Here is a 21,443-nt window from a genome sequence, read left to right as displayed (position 1 = left end):
ATGATTCAAAACAAGGTACCACGCCTAGGCACTCTTATGTGGGAACCCCAAACAAAACAATATTATTTTGTTATTCTGTTGGCACTTCAGGGCTTGGGACAACAGACACTTTTCCAAGAACTGTATTTTTCAGATTTTACTACATAACCAACAAAATAAATGAAAACATTTCTAATTTGGCACAGCTGACACTTGTTTACTTGAGCTGACCATTTCACGTCACACTGCTCAATAAGAACTCTGACATAACATTTTTATTAAACGATTAATAATGACATCATTAAAGGAAACTTCAGCTTCTAGCTGATGGGACTTCCCAAAGTGCAAATGATTGGCAATTCTAGGTGGGCCTTGGCCAAAATGGGAAGAGGATAAGATGTGTTCTTGATCCTCCAGCCCCCGGTTCTTGTTCCTCTCCCACCCTCACTGTACCATCCACCTATACCCTTGCCCTTTACTCCTCTAGAACTGATCTTGGCTCTTTCAAGGGTTTATGGACCACCCCTCCCCCAAGTGTCTAGGAGATACATTTTGGAGTGTGCATAAATTCCCTGAAATAGAATGTAAACTTCTGTATTTATTCATATGCATTTTTTTTTTCTGGGAAGAGAAGAGTCCCAAAAGGGAGTCTATTTTTAATTAATAAGCATTTAGATAGCATTACTATGACCAGGTACTTCACAAATATTAACACATTTGGTCCTCATAATAACCATGCAAGGCAAGTTACCCCCATTTTACAGATGAGGGCAGAAATTGAGGCACAGGGAGGTCAAGTAATGTGCTTGAGATTACTGGATAAGGGCAGAACTAGGATCTGAGTGTAGGCTCTCCAGGCCACACTACACTGGGCTAATTTTTATCTTGGGCTGTGGTCTAAGAAATTGAAGAGCCACTGACCTACTGGGTGTCCACCCTGCTCCACCCGGAGGTATGTGTACTTTAGGAAGGATGAGAGTCTTGAAATAAGCTTTTTCTGGCAGGTGGGAGGTATTGGGGCATCATCTCCCCTTCCTGGTGTCCCTGAAGTTAGACACATAGACAGTAACCTAGGCTGCTGGTCAAGGCCAGCACAGATAATGGAGTATTTTGGTTGTGCTTTCCATTTAAAAATGCTAGCCGTGATTTGTGTTCACTCTGCTTCTGAAGGCTGGTAGATTCTGGAACTGTTTCAGTCTGATATGTATATGTTGCTTAGTGCTTCTGGGGGCAGGCCGGGGAGAGGCAGACGGACCTTTATTAAACACTACACTAGTGTTATATCCATGCTTCTTCATGGCATCTCCCCACATTCCCATGAAACAGGTGACCCTCTACCCAGACCTCATCTCCTCCTACCTTCCCCTCACTCAGCCACACTCCCTGCTGTTCCTCCAACACACCGGGCATATACCTACCTCAGGGCCTTTGGACTTGCTCCTCCCTCTGCCTAGAACACTTTTCCTCCATAGAGCCCCTTGGTTTGTCCTGGTGCTTTATTCAAATTTTGCTATAATGTCACCTTCTCTAAGAGGCTGATCCAGACCACTCTTTAAAATCACAACATTTTCCCCCTTAGTCATACCCTTTCCATCCCCTTGTTCACAGCACTCCTTGCTATCTAACGAGTAAGCATATAATTATATATATGTGAACATGCACACATACACACAAACAGAACCCGAAGAGTGGGCGTCATCTAACATTTGGTACCCTAAACCCCTCACTTGCCTCATCCTTGTCCCAGTCCTCTGTAATGTATAAGATTTTCTTTTTTGCCTTCAAAAACCAATTTTCACACTCATAGAGGTGATATTGCCCCCATAAGAGAATGCTTACTTTATTTTTTTTTAAGTTTATTGGGGTAACATTGGTTAATACAATTATATAATTTTCAGGTGTACATTATAATTTGACATCTGTATATTCTATTGTGTGATTACCACCCAGAGTCCAGTTTTCTTCAGCTACCATATTTGATCCCTTTACATACCCCACCTCCTCCTCCCCCCCCATATTTTGATACCCCCTTTATCCTTATCACCCTCTTTTATCCTTCCCCACCCCCCTACACACCCTCTGGTAACCATTAGTCCATTGTCCATGTCCATGAGTCTCTGTTTGTACTGTTCATCTGTTGCTTTTAGGTTGATATCCCACACATAAGCGATATCATGTGATTTTCAACTTTTCAGTCTGGCTTATTTCGCTAAGCATCATTATCTTGAGGTCCATCCATGTTGTCACAAATAGCAGTATTTCATCTCTTCTTATGGCTGAGTAATATTCCATTGTATAAACGTACTACAGCTTCTTCAGCCAATCATCTATCGTAGGACATTTGGGTTGCTTCCATGTCCTAGCCACTGTGAATAGTGCTGCTATGAACATCGGTGTGCAAATATCTTTTTGGATATGGGGTTTCAAGTCTTTGAGGCAAATACCCAGTAGAGGGATTGCTGGATCATATGGTAGATCAATTCTTAGTTTTTTGAGGAACCTCCATACTGTTTTCCATAGTGGCTGTACCAATTTGCAGTCCCACCAGCAGTGTATGAGGGTTCCTTTTTCTCTGCATCCTCTCCAACATTTGTTATTACTTGTTCTGTTGATTATAGCTATTTTAACAGGTGTGAGATGGTATCTCATTGTGGTTTTGATTTGCATTTCCCTAATAGCTAGCGATGTTGAGTATCTTTTTATATATTTGTTGGCCATTTGTATGTCCTCTAGGGAGAAGTGTCTGTTCAGGTCCTCTGTCCATTTTGTTTTTTGTTGCTATTGAGTCGTATGAGTTCTTTGCATATTTTGCGTATTAGGTCCTTATCGGAGGCATTGGTTGCAAATATATTTTCCCATTATGATGATTGTCTCTTTACTTTGTTGACAATTTCTTTTGCTGAGCAAAAGCATTTTAGTTTGACGCAGTCCCATTCATTTATTTTTGCTTTTACTTCCTTGCCTTTGAGGTCAAATTCATAAAATCCTCTTTAAGTCCAAGGTCCTTGGGTTTAGTTCCTATGTTTTCTTCTATTCATTTTATTGAGAGAATGCTTACTTTAGGGTTATCTCCACTTCCTTCCAAAGAGATACAACCTAAGGAAAGGAACATTTGCTTGAGTACCCCCTCCTTCCTGATTCCCACTAGTGTCTAGGGTGATTCTACTGTTAGTTGACTTGTTCTTTCATGCCAAGGCAGCTGTAATTTATGGGTTAGCAAGTTTCTAGTAGAATTTTAAGTGCAGAAGCACCTGGAAAGGTGGGGGTAGGGGCACTAGTGGTTAGAGTTCAGAGTTTCCAGTGTCCCTTAAACCATGTCACTCTTTGCCAGCTTACAGTTGAGCAGTAATCTCTTGGCATCTTAATTTAAGTTCTCTAGGGGCACAGATCCTAAGATAAAGACTCGAGTGCCAAATTGATCCCCCATTCTCCCCTCTCCCCAGCTCCTGGAACAGAACAATATTTTTTTATATTGTTATGAAGTAAATGAGGAACGTGGTCTGAAGTGGGAAGGCCAGAGAGCAGGCTACTGCAGTAGATTGAGCAAGACACGATAAGGACCTGAACCTGTGCCTGGGAAGCTGGCATGAAAAGAGATTCAACAGATACTTCTAAGGTAAGATGAGAGGATCTGGGGAGTCACTGGGATGTGGGGGTAAGGGAGAAGCTGGCATCAACCTGCCAATGATTAACCTATCAAACCTCAACTGTCCTTGTGATATTGCTCTAAATTCCCCAAGTATGGGAGGAAGATTAAGAACTTAGACTCTGAAACCAGACAGCCTAGTTCCAAATCTGCCACTTTTTAATTTTGTACAACTTTTGTAATCCACCACTATGTAACTCTGGATAACTTATTTAACCCACCTGGCACTTCAGTTTTCCATCTGGAAAATAGGACAATCATAAGACATACTTCGTAGGCACTACTATTACAGCACTGAGAATACACAGTAAATACTGCTCATGCCAATAATTAATACAATGATGCTCTCTCTATTCCTCATTTTCCTAGTGAGTTTTTTGAACATGATTTCTCCCTTCCATTGAGCAAAACTTCCACTTCAGTTTCTTTTCTCTTTATTTTATTTGTTTCAAACTGCCTCTGGGATTTTCAAAATGCCCTTGGGATCACTTTGGAAACATATGAGGAAAGATGCAGAAGTCAAAGGGTTTCGGAAATGGTGACCATAATTTATGTTTTCTAAGTTCTTGTGTACAGAGTCAAGACTCAGCAAAGTTTCAGGGAAAAATTGGAAGGCACAGCTAATCGTGATGTTTTAGGTTGTCCTCTACTGGTCATAGGCTGGCTTCTAAAAATTAACATTAATTTCTTATCTGATTATAATAATAATGTTGGATTTATGTGCAGAAAATTCTAAACAACAAAAAAGTATAAAGAAAAACAAAAATATCTTTGGGCCAGTTGCAGAACAGAAACAACTATGTAGACCTAAACAACCAAAAACAACTACATCAGCCTTGGGAGATGTTAGTCTCATGTTTTATATAGAAGTATTGACAGATACAAAATTGAGCTCATTAGCTTTCTCGTATGTGATGGCTTTATAAAGTAGCATCGTGGGTAGGTTGAACTACATTTTACAGAATTCTCTTTTTTTGTATGTTTCTGAATAGTGCAGAACACAAGAAAACTTCTTGTGGGAGATTTGGGCAGAAGTGGAGCAGCAGCCATTATGTAGCTCTTAAATATTGGCAATTATCAGTTGTCTCACCTCATTAATATAAGGGAGCAGCCAGCTGGCAACAAACTGCTCCACTTTCCCCTGGATCCTCCTTAGGCTTTTCCAACTCCTGGGCCAAGTATGTATTTAATTTTGTGTCAAAGGGCTCAACTTGTGTAGGACATCCATACTACCAGGGTCACAGGCAACAAGAACTAATGTGAGTCTGTTTTGCGGCTACAACTCATGCTCGTGGGTTCCACCTTGGTTTTGCTCTCTCCTATCTTATATCCATCCTCCCTTCCCTATTGCCTGCCCATCATAGATGTCAAGTTCTGGCATTAGATGTGAAAATAACAGCTTTACAGAGACTGTTTAACCAACTTCTACAGTTATAGAAGGTAAAATCCCTGTGACAAAATTCTTTAGTGTGTGCACGTGCACACACATGCATGTGTATGGGTGTGTCCCTAGTGATTCCTCTTCTGTGATGGAACCCTGACTTATATAGTACGAAATAGAAAAGTTCTGAAATAATTAGAATAGTCTATAGCTGCACTGTTCAATATAATAGCCACTAGCCACAGGTGGCTATTTAAATTTAAATTAATTAAAGTTAAATAAAATTTAAAATTCAATTCCTCAGTCACCTTTCAAGTGCTCAATAGCCACATGTGGTTGAAGGCTACTGTATTAAACAGTACAGCTAACGAATACTTCTATTATCACAAAAATTTCTATTAGACCATGCTGGTCTCTAGTGATAATGGCTAGTATTTACTGAGCTCTTACAATGTGTCAGATGCATTACAGACATCTGTTTTACATACATTAACTCATTTAATCTGCAAATAACTCTATGAGAGAAGTACTGGTACTTTACAGATAAGGAAACTGAGGCACAATGATTAAATACCTTGTTACTGTCACAGTTACATGCCATACTGTGAGGGGTGGCTCTGGTGGGGTCTCTTGCCCTAAAATGACTCTCTCCTGTCTTGACAATGAGCATCTCAGTGACCATATGGACTCTTTCTTAGATTGTATGATCCTGGGTTCTTATGTGATTTCAAGAAAGGATGCCTTTTCCACCCCAGCCCACCTTCCAACAGCAGAATGAGATATACCAGCAACCCTGGTGAGAAGGGTCATAGTCAGATATTTTAGTTAAGGTAAGGCAAGTTGCTGCAATAAACCCTGCAATTGCAGAGGCTTAAAAAATAGAACTTTATTTTCCACGTGTAAAGTCCAGTCAGCAGCCTAGAGTGGAGGTCAGGGTGGGGCAAAGAAAGAGGCATCTCTTCTATGCAGTCACTCAGGGACCCAGGCTGAAGGGTCACTGCCATTTTCAACATGAAGATTTCAAGTTTGCTCTGGAGAGCAACATCCAGCAAGCAAACATGGAAAGGGAGAGAGTGAGGGAAATCAAGTGAGAGATTTTTAATGGCTAGGCCTGGAAGTGGCAAACATTGCCTCTGCCCACATCCATTGGCCAGAACTGTCACATGGCTACTTCTAATTGCAAGAGAGGCTAAGAAATGTAGTCTCGCTATGTGATGAGGAAGAAAAAAATAAAAGTTTGCTGAGCTGCCAGCTAGTCTCTGCCACATCAGATTTAATTTGAGGCCATGGAGTAATTAATACTAATAATGGGACAAAATTAATGCTAAAATCACTCTCTCCAGCCACCATTTTCTCTCTTGTTCTTTGTCATGATTTTGACAAGGTCAAAAGTCAGGGAATCAATATGAGCCAGTGGAGGAAAAGTCCTTTGCCACATTGAGGCTAAATACGAATCCCCCCTTCTTTGTGTCTCATCTCTCCAGCTTTACTCCTAGCAAACATCCATATCATGTTTTCTCATGACCCTCGAGAGTAGGGCTCCCATGTTACGAACCAGTTCTATAAACAGTTATATACTAATAAAAGCCACTAAGAAAGGCTGGAATTATGGATATTCATGTTGCATCCTACTAAGTTGGAAAAGTTGTAGTATTTGGGAGTTGTCTCTGTTTTGAAGCTGTGTAAACCCTAACCTTTGCTGCAGTACTTCTGGATAGGAGATCCTTAACAGGCCGCTAGGCCTTTCTAATATTGGTGGCTCCTGTTCCGATGTCTTCTCCTTATATATCTTTGGCTTGTCATGAGCTTTGAAAGTCTGATCTGGAATTCCTCACAGTTAATAATGTGTAATTTTTGACTTGATGTTCTTCTCCATATGAATAAAATGCCCATGTCCATTTATTTCCAATGGATTAATAAGCACGCCTCCTTAACTAAGCTTTAAATGTGGTTAAGAGGCTGAGCTTCTGAGGGAGACTAACTTGGGTTCAAATCCTGGCTCTGCCTTGAGCAAGTTTCTAACATTTCTCTGCTTGTATTTCTTCATCTGTAAAATTACTTTGAATGAAATTATATTATATTTATAAAGTATCTTATCACAGTTCCAATAATAAGTTTTAATGATTATTAATTCAGACTATATGATTTTTTTTGTCCTTGCCTGAGTGACTGCATAGAATAGATACCTCTTTATGTAATAAACTGTTTATTTTTCCTTAATACAAACAATGTGATATCAGTAATTTCTAGAGGGGCATTTAAAAAATCTGAAGATGGTTACTTCCTAAGACTTGCACATATGTGATTTCCATTCTAACTATAAAACATTCTTATCTACTCACTAATACTTAATTAGCAAGAATATCTACTACAATACTGTGTTTGTCTAATTCAAGTTTCCATAGCTTAAGACCATAGGAAGGCATCTCCTAGAAAGACCGTGGGGTTCCATCTCTTCACATTATATATCAAGAAACCGAAATTCATAGAAATCCATTTCAGAGGTGAGGAGACTTGAAGATGACCTGGTACAATATTGTAAATCTATAAAACTGGCAAAAGTAGTCACTTAGACTATATTTCATTATTTCAAAAATTGTTTATTTACCCGCAATAGACAGCCTGAGAAAATGAGTGTAATGTTTGCTTTGTTCGAAATTATATCTATACTGGTTTTCTGCTACTGATCACAAACATTATATATGTCTTTGCTCAACACACATAATCGGGAGGAAAGTTTTACTTGAATAAATCATTTGAAAGATAGTATCTTTTAGGACTTGGAGTTCACTGGAAGAAAAGAATTACAAAATAGGTCATAGGTAGGGAAAAGACTAGATACCAAACTATTCCAACCCCCTCAGTCTACAAGTGAGGAAACAAGCTACATTTTTTTTATGCGAGGCAATTTCAAAGGCTCTTAAAGTTACAAAGAAGTCAATGAACCTCTTGATTTCTAAATTGATAAAAGCTCCAGAAGTAGCTTTTGCTGGCTGGTAAATCTCCCAGTTGCCAGTGCTATCCTTGCCTTACTCTTCATGGCAAAGTCCCAGTCTCTTGGTAGGATCCAGCAGCTACAGCTCATAGTGAGATAGGTGAAAAAGATGAAAGAGATTAAGAAGTACAAATTGCCAGTTATAAAAATAGTCACTGAGATGGAAAGTACAGCACAGGGAATCTAGTCAATAATATTGTGATAACTACGTAGAGTGTCAGATGGATACTAAACTTATTGGGGTGATCACTTTGTAAGCTATATGTCTAATTGCTATGTTGTACACTTGAAATTAATATTGTATGTCAACTGTAATTGGAGAATAAATAAATTTTTAAAGAAAGACAGGTACCCTGTGTTCTTCAGGAACATATAGTCTACCTCCTATAGCTCTAACATATGCTGCATAAGGAAGAACTAAGACTTAGATGGACAAAGCATGAGAGGGTAAGAGAAAACAAGACAGTAAGGCCTTGAAGAAGGGAAATTATAAAGGAATTTATCACTGGAAATGCCTGCACAGAAAGGTCTAGGTCCTATCCAGAGAAAGAGTAAGTTGGGGATTATAGCTTATGAGATCACCAACCTGGCTCAAATGTGTAATTGTTTCCAAATGGGGAAGACAGCTCTGGAAGAATGAAATCATAACCATCTTCCACTATTATTATGTCATTTCACCCTCTGGAAAATAGTTGTACCTAAAAGAAGACCTCCTTCAGACCCGAAAAAAAAAAAAGAAAAGTAAAAAGTCATCGGCACAGCCCAGGAGAGCTAGAGGCTGGAGGTAAATATAGTTACCTGCCCATTTGGGCTTCTAGTAAACCAAGAATGACTCCTTCAAACATCACGAAATCACACAACTGAAAGTGTTAAAGTCTAACGATTCTGTTGGCCAGTGGCCTAACAAGAGAGTGTCAAACCTACCTCTCCTTACTGTCAAGAGCTACTGAATCATCTCTCAGGCTTCCAAGGTAAAGCTACTATGTTTACAGTCCAGATTCTCCAGAGCCAGGGGGAATGGCTGTTCTCGGGTGACTTACCATGACTTTCCATATTCTCCTCACCCTCAGTGACATGTTCAACGAGTCTTCAGATACTTACTGAGAAGCCTGCTATAGTATAAACAGTACAGGCTACAGATTCCAATGGTGAATCCTCTGAGCTATGTGACTGGGCAAATGACTTCATCTCTTTGATGCTCAGTTTCTTCATCTGCAAACTGAGACTAAAAATATCTACCATGAAGAGTTTTTGTGAGGATTAAATGAGATGACATATATAAAGCACCTAAAAGGGCCTGGCCCAGAACAGGCCCTTAGTACTCATTAATTTTCCTCCCATTTTCCTCTAGGACTTATGGTTTGTATTGTTGTCATATGTCATAATCATGTCCTTCCAACTGGAGTGTAAAGTCCCTGGAGTCAGAGATGATGTTCTTTCAGCAGCCAGTAACACTGGACAAACAGCAGGCACTTATCACTGCACAACTGATTATTCAATGTAGAAGTAGCAGGTCAGTCTTGGCCTTCATCGAAGACCAGACCTAAGCCATCCTGAACTGAAGAGAACCTGCCTCAGTCCAAAGCTATTCAGGAAGATAGTGCCTATGAGCCATCTGGATGATCCAATCTAACATTCAGTGGTTCTCAAATTATGAATTCTCACATTATTTTGTAATCTACAAGTGCACAACCACCAAGCAGCTGAGTCTGATATAGCAGAAAGGTTAAGAATAACAAAAGACAGGATAGTATAGTACTTAAACACACAAACTTTGGGTCAGATGGCCTGAGTCTGAATTGCAGCTCTGCAACTGAAATGTTTAACTGAGGGCAAGTTGCTTACCTTCTCTGTGCCTCAGTTTCCTCATCTGTAAAATGGAGCTAATAATAGTGCCTGCTTCAAAGCATTATTGAGTGAGCTTTAAATGAGTTAGCCTTTTATAAGAGCTCAGAACAGAGGCTGGCACATGGTAGGTGCTATCAATGTGATTATTAGATAACATGAATACTCTTAGTGGGAGTTCTGAAAGATAATAATGAACTCCTATTTAGCCCTTTCTAGATCCCAAAACACTTCATTCAGAAAAATCTCTGTATGCACAATGTTATATGCTAATTACATGCCAATAAAGCTGGAAAAAAGAAAAGGAAAAATTTTTGCCTTCGTGAGCTTTAAATATATATATATATATTCGGCCTTACAAGAGCCCATTGGGGGAGCTCATGATTACACCCCTTCTGAAGATGAGGAAATAGAGGCTCATGTTGGTCTCATGACAAATCAAGATCATACATATAGCAGGTGGCAGGCATGGGGAATGGCTCTTACCATCTTTTTACTATATCATACAGTAATATTTCAGCCAATTCTTTACGAGAGTGGTTCTATAGTTTGGGTAAGCATAAGTATCACCTGGAGGGCTGATTAACCCATTTCCTGTTTGCCTCTAGAATACTCACCAGCGGCGCTTGTGGCTGCAGCGTTTGCCCCGAGATAACTTGCAGGTTACTTAAACCATACCCCCAAAGTTTGCCACGAAATATCTTCCTTTTATTATTATTTTCACATCACTCTAGTATATCAATAGTCTTTGGAAACAAATGACATCATTCTATAATAGCATTCTGTTTTTAGTAGTGGTATTTTCATGTATAAAATTTAGTAATTCTTGATTGCTGAAAATGTCAAGTCCTAGAAAATGTAGCCAAAGATTCATTTGATGAATCGATTTATGTATACATTTCTGTTACATTAGGATTAGAGACAAGTTCTGTTTATAAATAATTCCAAGAACAGTTTTTATATTTTATTTTCACATAGAAAACCAGTCAGATATGCTTCAGCCTCAAAAAGCGTGTTTATGTAAAATTAAATTAACGCTGGCAGTGAGCTGCACTTTTTTTGCTAAACTGGAAATGGGTTAAAACACAGACTGCTGGGCCCCACCCTCAGAGTTTCTGAATCAGCAAGTCTAGGGTAGGTCTGAAAATTTATATCTCTAAAAAGCTCCCAGATGATGCTGATGCTACGTGTCTGAGGCCACACTTTGAGAACCACTGCTTTCAGAAATCAGTTCATCAGCGATGAGCAAGAAATACAGTCAGCATGCACTTTCTGGTTCACCCGCCCTGTTTCATCATTTTATTTTATTTTTCACTTTTTTAGGCAAGACAACCCTTGGTTGACCTCACAGATTGCAAGGACCTTGTCAGCTTACAATCCCTTATTTTTTATTTTTTACACCTACAGCACCTGGTCTTCCTAGGTGGTCTCCCATCCAAGTACTAACCAGGCCCAACCCTGCTTAGCTTCCGAAATCAGACGGGATTGGGCTTGTTCAGGGTAGCATGACTGTAGCCTGTTTCATCATTTTAAAATATACTTTTCAAAAAGACTTATTTCTACCAAGCAGCTTTCATTTGATGACTTTTTGCCCTTGCATTCCACTTTCCTTCCTCCTCTACCCCTGTGGTGGAAAAAGCACCGAAACATGAGACCCAAGATCTAGTATCTAGTCTGGCTCCACCACTTCCTAACCAATGATGTCCTTGGGGACAATTACTCATCAGTAAAGCGAGGATATTTGACTTTTGCCCTGCCAATCCCACAGTGAGATGATGTGTGTGAGCATAGTTGACAGGTCACATGGCCACAACAGAATTTGTATCCCATGATATATATCTGGAGGAGTTTGCTCTCCTTACTTATGTCTTTTGACAGTTGTATCAGCAGTGGTTCTCAAAGTGTAGTCTCCAAACTAGTCACATCAACATTGCCTGGGAGCTTATTAGAAATGTCAACTCTCAAGTCCCACCACAGACCTAGTAAATCAGAAACTCTGAGAGAAGGACCCAAAAATCTGTCTCAACAAGCCCTCCAAGTGATTGTGATGCACACTCAAGTTTGAGAACTCTGGTTTTATGACGATGAGCACAAAATTCAGAGCTGGGTACAAATCCCAGCTCAGCTACCTCTTTGAGCCTCATTTTCTTGATCTGAGAAATGGAGCTAAGAATAGCATCTTCCCTTCATAGATTTGATTGAGAAGCTTAAGAGATTGTATGTATGTAAAGCACAAAGGGACCTGGCACACTGTAAGCAATCAGTACACATTTAGCTCTTATCGTTTTTGGGGTAAACTACTGTGGCTTCTTAACAATATGCCACAGTGCCTACTTTTTGAAGAATTGTTGATTGTTTTTTTAGCCTCTTGGGAAGTTTTCCATTTATTATGTGTGTATGTATGTGTGTGAGTGTGTGTCGTGTGTGTGTTTTGTTAATGTTATTGTTGTTTGCTGCTGGTAGATATTTGCTTTATTTAATGAAGATTCCTTGGTCTTGCCACTCTCTTCTGAATAAGAAAGGTATTTCTCTGTGTATCATTACTAACATCTTCTTAAGTAACATTCCTAATCAGGATTCTTTACATTTGCATAGCACTGTATACTTTTCTCAGTTGTACCCACATATAATGCAGCCTCAGGATTTCTAGCCTTTTTACTGCCTTCCTCAGAAACCTTCTCTCCTTATTCCATAAGCTTCTAAAGATCGTCTTTTCTGAAAACCATGCTGCTTCATTTGGCTGATTCCCTTCCTTCCTTAAATTTCTATTCAGAAGTATTTTCAAGTAGATACTTTTAAAAACAAATAAACATCAGAAATAAACTCTCACATATATGGTCAATTGATTTTTGACAAAGGTGCCAAGACCATTCAATGGGGAAATGACAGTGTTTTCAACAAATAGTACTAGGAAAAATGGATATCTGCATACAAAAGAATGAAGTAAAAGTTGAAAACCACATGATATCACTTATATGTGGGATATAAATCTAAAAGAAACAAACAAACATGACAGAGACTCATGGACATGGACGGTAGACTAGTGGTTACCAGAGGGTAGGGGAGAAGGGGGAGGTAGGTGGTGTAAAAGGGGTCAAATATATGGTGACAGAAAGATCTCTAGCTATGTGCAGTGAACATACAATGCAATGTTTATATGACTTACTGTTAAATTGTACACTTGAAACTTAGTGGATTTCATTAACCAGTGTCACCATAATAAAAATAAATAAATAGATAGATAGATAAATAAAATTTTTAAAAAGGATGAAATTGGACCCTTACCTTATACCATATACAAGAATGAACTCAAAACAGATCAAAGGATCTTAATATAAGAGCTAAAACTATAAAACTCTCAGAAGAAAACATGACATTAGATTTACCAATGATATCTTAGATATGACAGCAAAAGCACAGGTAACAGAGTAAACATAGATAAATTGAGCCTCATCAAAATTAAAAACTTTTGTGCAACAAAGGACACTATTAAGAGAGTGAAATGGGAGAAAATATTTGCAAATCATATTATCTAGTAAAAGATTAATATCCAGAATATGTAAAGAACTCCTAAAACTCAACAACAGAAAAACCCCAAACAACCCAATTCAAAAATGGGCCAAAAATATGAATAGACAGTTCTCCAAAGAAGGTATACAAATGGCTAATAAGCACACCATCACTAATCATTAAGGAAATGCAAGTTGAAACCACAATGAGATACCATTTCACACCCATTATCAAAACAGCAGGAAATAACAAATGTTGGTGAGGATATAGAGCAACTGGAATCCTTGTGCTTTGCTGGTAGGAATGTAAAATGGTGCAGCCGCTGAGGAAAACAGTTTGGCAGATCCTCAAAAAATGAAACAGAACTACTATATGACTCAATAACTCCACTCCCAGGTATATGTACCCCAAAGAATCGAAAGCAGGGACTCAAACAGATACTTGCATACCAGTGTTCATAGAATTATTTACAATGGCCAAAAGGTGGCAATAACCCAAATGTCCGTCAACAATGAATGGATAAACAAAATGTAGAGTATTATTCAGCCTTAAAAATGAATGAACCATCTCACACCTGTTAGAATAGCTATAATCAACAGGACAAGTAGTAACAGATGTTGGAGAGGATGCGGAGAAAGAGGAACCCTCATACACTGCTGGTGGGACTGCAAATTGGTACAGCTACTATGGAAAACAGTATGGAGGTTCCTCAAAATACTAAGAATTGATCTACCATATGATCCAGCAGTCCCTCTACTGGGTATTTACCCCAAAGACTTGAAAACTCATATCCGGAAAGATATTTGCACACCGATGTTCGTAGCAGCATTATTCACAGTGGCCAGGACATGGAAGCAACCGAAGTATCCTACAACAGATGATTGGCTGAAGAAGCTGTAGTACGTTTATACAATGGAATATTACTCAGCCATAAGAAGAGATGAAATACTGCTATTTGTGACAACATGGATGGACCTCAAGATAATGATGCTTAGCGAAATAAGCCAGACTGAAAAGTTGAAAATCACATGATATCGCTTATGTGTGGGATATCAACCTAAAAGCAACAGATGAACAGTACAAACAGAGACTCATGGACATGGACAATGGACTAGTGGTTACCAGAGGGTAGGGGTTGGGGGAGGAAGAGGGAGGTAGACAGGGTAAAGGAGGTCAAATATGGCGGGGAGGGGGAAGGTGAAGTGGGTAAAGGGGATCGAATATATGGTAGCTGAAGGAAACTGGACTTTGGGTGGTAAACACAAAATAGAATATACATATGTCGAATTATAATGTACACCTGAAAATTATATAATTGTATTAACCAATGTTACCCCAATAAACTTAATAAAAAATTAAAAAATGGATGAAACTGCGATATATGCTACAACATGGATGAATCTCAGAAACATTATGCTAAGTGAAATAAGTCAGAAAAAAATGAATATTATATGATTCCACTTATATGAGGTCCCTAGAATGGCAAATGCATAGTAACAGAAGGAATAGAGGTTATCAGGGATTGGAAAATGTTATTGTTTTATGGGTACAAAGTTTCTACTTGAGATGATGAAAATGTTCTGGAAGTGAACAACAGTGATGATTGCACAAAATTGTTAATATATTTAATGCCAGTGAACTGTACACTTAGAAATGGTTAAAATGGTAAGTTTTATGTTTATTTTACCACAGTAAAAAAAAATCCTAAATATACACATACATACACAGAAAACAGGAAAAAAATGAAAGAAAACAGGTACCGTACCTTCCAGCGATATAACTAGAACTACATGAAGACAAATAACAAGGAATATCTTGAACATCAGTAGAAATTCTTCAGGTCTGCCAACATGACCACATTGCCCACCAGAGAGAAACATCCTGGAATAAAATAAGGAGAAAACATATTACAGCCATAATCATATCCAAAAGGTCAGTTCCTCTACCAAGGCAAACTGCAATCCTGCTTCCTTTAAATTACTCTAGTTCCAGAGAAGTGACAATGCCAGTTGGGCACTGACTACAAAAAGCAAAACCCATGTTTATTCTTAGAGGACTACACTATGGGATATTATGTTATATTAAAAATGACAAGCAAGGTAGTCCATGCAAATTTATGGAAAACATCAACACATGTAAAATATCAAGAAGAAATCGAAAGCACAAATAAATATTACCACTGTATAAAGGCTAGTTAAAAAACTATGCTAAGAATCAGAAAGGGTCACAGAATCTTATCAATAATCTACTCCTATTTATGTCTAATACTGTAAAAGGATAGATACATTACATTTTCTCTTTATTACATATTAGTTCATTAACACTGCATTTTTAATAGTCAGGTCAGAATCAACATTTTTTAAACAGCAAAGTTTATATCAGAACTGAATTTAAATGGCTCATTTACCATTCATTTATTCAACAACTATTTATTGAGGGCCAATAAATGTGAGATGTGAGGGTTGAACAGAAGTTAACTAGATGAGATACATGTGGTAGAGGTGGGACAGGGGCTTGGTAGCTCAGCACACAGAATTAGAATTGCAAATGCTAAGACTGTGTCTGTTCCTCTCATGGTGGAGGAACTGGCCAATAGAACCCCATGACAGGCAGGCAGCAGCAGCGGAGGCTGGCATGGGATGCTGAGGGAGGAAGAAGCTAGCCAGAAAATCACAACTTACACAAGGGATCAGGTATAAGCAGTGGGGCAATGAGAGCCCAATGAGTAGGCTCCCTTTACATGACCATAGGGGAAGTGTCTGGGACAGACTAGACTGTGTGTTCTCAGCTGGAAGAGCTCCTGGCCATAGGGCACCCATGAACCCAGCCACCACTGCTGCTTCTGCTAACCAGAGATAGAGTGTGTGTACACAGTGGTGAAGGCTAAAGAGATGAGTTGATAGGTTCTAGCCATGCGATGTCTGAGTGACTTTGGACAGGTTATGCCCAATGGCCAAGATTCCCTATCTAGCAAATTGTGATAAGAGCATCAACCTTATAGTGTTGCTGCGTTGAGTAAACAAGAGATCTTCACACAGTGGCTGGTACCGTGAAGGCACTATAAATGCTAGCTGTACTCTTCACTCATTCGGTCAAATAATATCTATTTTGCATTTAGTATGTGCAGGGTCAGATAGAGCAGTGATTACAGGATTACAGGGATGAGGGCATGAAAAGATGGGGAGAAATTATGATTTCTCAGTCTCAAGGAAAAGGTGCCAATCTTTAAGAATCCTGTAATTTAATAGCCATCACCAGTACCAGGGGGGTGATTCTTTCCTGATCTTAGACCAGCAAGAGAATCCTTTTCCTTCCAAATAGGGCTTACATTTTTTAAATCAATAAATTTTATTATATATTAACAATACACTACATTAATATATTGTAAACTGCCTCTGGTTTGTCTGGTTTAGCACTGTTATCCTCTCTCTGTTCATAATGGCATATTATTGACCCTCCTGAATGAGTCACTCAAAAGAGAATGCTAATAAAGTTGTGCAAAAATGTAGCAATGTCTCTCTGGAGGAAAACTTAAATGTCTGCTATATCTATACAGAATATAGATGAATCTCAGAAATATAATATTAGCTAAAGGAGCTAGACATAAAAGAATGCATATTATACACGATTCCATTCGTATGAGGAACAAAAGCAAGCAAAATTAATCGATGGAGTAGAAGTCGGAGAGTGGTTATCCTTGGAAGTGGAGGGAGGGTGTAGTAATTAGGAGTGGACACAAGGGGGCTTCTGAGGTACAGGTAATATTCTTTGTGCTGGTTACATGGCTGTGTTCAGTCCTTGCAATTCATTGAATTGTACACTTATACATGTGTCATTAGAAGTTTCATTTCAAATTTTAAAAATTAGCCTATATTTTATTTCTAAACTCAGTTCCCTTCCTAAAGCATTGCTCTTTTTTTTTTTTTCATGAAAAGCTCTATTTGGTGAACGAAACCTCTACCAAAAAAAAACAACCTCTCTCCTATACAAATACCTTAAACTCAACTCAACTCTAAGTCATAGAGCTGACTTAGAAGATTTACTGCACAGGTATCTAATTTTAGTTTTAGAAAGAGTATCAGAGCAGTTTACTTCTGGAAAGGAATCAGAATTCAAACCTATATTCTACAAATGAAGAAAGAGGCCCAACATGCTCTAGGGGATGAGTCAAGGTCATTCGCCTATTTGGTGGGATTCCTACCCCTCATTGCTGGCTTCCTGAAAATTTGTCTCATTGGAAGTAAACTATTTTGAATCCATCAAGTGAAAAACAAATCAACAAATTCAAAATGCTATTATACAATTTCAAAATTTCTGCAAACTCATTCTTGAGTTTTGCCAATTCCTAGGGTAGGACCTAAGTGGTATATAAAATATGGTCAGTTAAATATGTCATAGGACACAGTGACTAGTTATTATAGGCTGTGACTTGGGCCTCTAATCAAAATAAACCATGCCTTTCACTGAAGAGAGCTTTTATTCAACTCCCAAATGAGGGCAGGAAAGGCTAGAATGAAGGATGTTTCCAGCAATCATCCTGAAAAGAGAATATGGATCAAGAAGAATTTAGTTCAGACTAGCCATCGCTGAAAGGATTGGTTTCAATTGTTAAGCCTGGAATATGTTTCCTCAAAGCTGAATATATATTTCCTAATAGGAGAAATTTTGTGGTATTTTAAATAATATAATTCCTATTGCCTTCTGCATAAACTAGAGAATACCCTGTCAGGGCATAAGATTTTCAGGATCTTTGATCAAAGAGAGAAATCTGTGGATTTTGAAACCCTTACTCATTATACATAAGATACATTTTTATCTTTTTCATCTGGAACTTTTCTTCATCTTCTGGTGCAATGTGGGTTAGCTCAATGACTACCTAAGCCATCAATAAAGATAACTTAAATAGCCACTGGTTCTTAGCAAATTTTCAAGGTGCTAAGGATGGCTGGTGAGATAGTATCAATTACAAAGAAAACTGTTTGCTAACGTTTAAACAGTAAAATCTAGATCTTGATATTAGACAACCTCTCATTAAAGATTATCCCAGATTCATCTTGATCCAGGGCCTCCTTTGATGGTTATGGACTCTGATATAAATGGCAACCCTTAGAGTTGTACAGTGCAAAAGCTGCATGACTGTGTGCCATGGCCCTGCTTGTACTACTCCAAGAAATTGTTCTAGAGCTCTTTAATTTCATTAAATAGTATCACTATCATATTTTAAAAATCTATATCATCGGTATAACCTTGAATGGTGATAAATGATAAATCTATCTTTATCTAGATATAGAATAATTAAAGAGTAAAATTAAATGGGAGAAATAGCTTGATACCACTGTAGGACAGATCTGGGTGAGGGTTAGTCTCTGTTACCTCTCTGGTTAACTGGCATAATTTGATTATACCATGGCTGCTATGATGTATGCAATAATTGATATTTTTTACTTGAATAATGAGAGGTATGATCATCATTCCCTAAGTCTTCTAGAAAACTTTATGCCTTTGAGATATTTATACTAAGTCCTAAATGTTGGCTAACAAGACTAGCACAAGGGGAAATTAAAAAGAGAGGTACTGAAGAGATTCTCAGTGAAGATAAAGCAAGAATTAAAAAGTGAAAAAGCAATTAATTTGGATCATTCAACTGCCAAAGAAGTTAGAGAAACTCAGAGTTGTTTTGGGGTTTTATTAGAGTTTCTGGTTACATATTTAACTATTTAAAAAAAGAATCATGAAACTTTTCATAAAAGCATAATTAAATTTTGATTGAACTCTTAAGACCTTGATATAGCAAATAGCTCAGGGAAAAAAATGTCTTCAGTATTACAGGAATATATTAGGTTAGAGTATTTAGACCAAACAATATTCTAAAACAATAAAATATTTAAAGACAATAAAATATTTTAAAACATTTACTTAAACATATCAAAGAGCTGACAAGATAGAAAAGAATTACCAGGCCAAAGATGAAACTAAAGCAAGAACTCAGAGAGTTAATATATGTGAAGGAGCCACTTTCACCTGAGGGAATGGGTCTAACGAGGCAAACTTGAGCTCCAGATATGAAATACAAAGAAAAGTTAAATGGAGAAAAGAAATATGCAGTCTAACATACGCTTAAACAAACATGAAAGAGGAGAGGATGAAGCAGAAACAATGCTTGAAATAATAATGACTGAATGATCCCAAAATGGTGAAAAACACCTATTTACAGATTCAAGAAGCCCAAAGAGTCTCTGCAATAGAGATATACACCTAGACACAAAGTAGTGAAATTGAAGAAAGCCAAAGACAAAGAGAAAGTCTTGAAAGTAGCCAGAGAAACCAAGACAATTAACCTCCAAAAGAGCAGATATTAGATTGACAGCTATCTTCTCAGAAGCAACAACGGAAGCCAAAAACAAACAAACAAACAAACAAACAAAAACTGTGATATTGTTTACTACCTACAAATCTTCACTGAAATAAATCCTAAAAGATTTGTTTAGGCAAAAGATATAAGATCTGAAATGCAATAAGGAATGAACAAAGAAAGTAGTTAGTAGTAGTGCTTGCTTCAGCAGCACATATACTAAAATTGGAAAGTGGTTAATATATGACCATGCCTATTCCTAACATTTGTAATATACAGGTCAAGAGTTTAAAAGGAGGTCCAGTTTGCCCTTACCCTTACACTAAGGCTCCATCTCAAACTACAAGAGGCTTTGCATACATGTATGGACACCTGAACCCACATATCCAACTTCCCCCCTCTCTCCTGCAAGCAGCCATCCCTTGGTCATCCTTTAGGTTTGGAGGTATGTACACCTGGTAGCATGGCTTGCTCTGGGGAAAACACTTGCGCAGGTCCTGGAACTAGGCACACAATATTTGGATAGGGAATTTCAGGGTCCTGAGTACCCAGAGCATGATCTAGAATCAAGGGCTAGAAGAGGAGAGTGGCAGGCTCCAGGTGGGAATATCTTCTTTGTGTTGCAGACTTCTTGCCCTTTGGAGAGGGGTATGACTAGGGGAGGGCCAGAGAAAGGACCTCTAAAGCATGAGACACTGGCAAGAGGCCCCAGTTGCTCAGAGATAAGGATCACACTATATACTGGTAAATCTAAATGAACTGCTATATAAAACATTAATAATAATATCTTGCAGGGATAAGTGAAACATGATAGAATAAAAATATGACAACTATATTACATATAATATAGGAAAGAATATATGTCAATTAGGAAATGAAAAAAATAAATTAAAAAATTAAAGTCTTCCAAGGTCCTTGTATTATCCTAGAGGAGGCTAAAGGTATTGATTATCCTTAGACATTAAAAGGTTCAGTAGACATTGTAATTTCTATAGTAGCTACTAAAAAATAGAAATGAAGTATATAACTTCCTAACTAGTGGAAGGGGGAAATGTTTTTAGAATATTCAGTCAATCAAAGAAGGCAAGAAAGCTAAGAAAAAGAAACAAAGAATGTTTAGGAAGAATGGAAGATGGTAAATTTAAACACATACAAATCAATGATTCATTGAATAGAAATGGACTAAATATTCAATTAAAGGGTAATGATTATCAGACTGAAAAAAGATACAAAATCCAACTATATGCTGTTTACAAGGACACAACTAGAACATAATGATTCGAAAATTTGAAAATAAAAGGATGGAAAAGATATGCAATGCCAATACTAATTGAAAGAAAATTAATGTTTGTACTAATATCTGACAAATTATACTTTAAAGTAAAAGGCATTACCTAGATATAAAACAGTTCATTCCTAAAAGGTTCAATTCAATAAGAAGGCTGAACAAATTTATATGTAAATGCAACTAATAATGTTGTCTTAAAATACACAAAGCAGTATTTTTGACAGAATACAGAAAGAACAAATTAACAATTATATTGAGAGATATCCACACATCTGTATCGGCATTAGATAAAATTCAAATAAGAAAGTCACTGAAGATAGAATATTTGAATGACAATGACACATTTAACCAGCTTGACTTATAGACCAAATATAAACCCTCTACTCAATAACGATTGAGTACATAATCTTTTCAAGTGCCTGTGGAATATTTATGAAAACAAACCAA

At 37.8% G+C, this 21,443-nt stretch overlaps 1 protein-coding gene and 1 pseudogene across 1 annotated transcript in view; both read right to left on the bottom strand.

Moving 5' to 3' along the window:
* The window catches only part of ADGRG2 (adhesion G protein-coupled receptor G2), a 98,931-nt gene that overhangs the window by 46,579 nt on the left and 30,909 nt on the right, over positions 1 to 21,443 (bottom strand). Inside the window, exon 3 of the mRNA XM_039852289.1 lies at positions 15,122 to 15,237. Coding sequence (XP_039708223.1) covers positions 15,122 to 15,236 — 115 coding nt within the window. The 5' untranslated portion in view covers position 15,237. The remainder of the gene's footprint in view (positions 1 to 15,121; positions 15,238 to 21,443) is intronic.
* On the bottom strand, positions 11,245 to 11,363 carry LOC120594363 (uncharacterized; annotated as a pseudogene).

This window comes from Pteropus medius, unplaced genomic scaffold (assembly GCF_902729225.1).
Source record: "Pteropus medius unplaced genomic scaffold, Ma_sr-lr_union100, whole genome shotgun sequence".
Lineage (NCBI taxonomy): Eukaryota > Metazoa > Chordata > Mammalia > Chiroptera > Pteropodidae > Pteropus > Pteropus medius.
The sequence above is the reverse complement of the archived record's forward strand: the minus strand, read 5'-3'. Positions and strand labels throughout refer to the sequence as shown.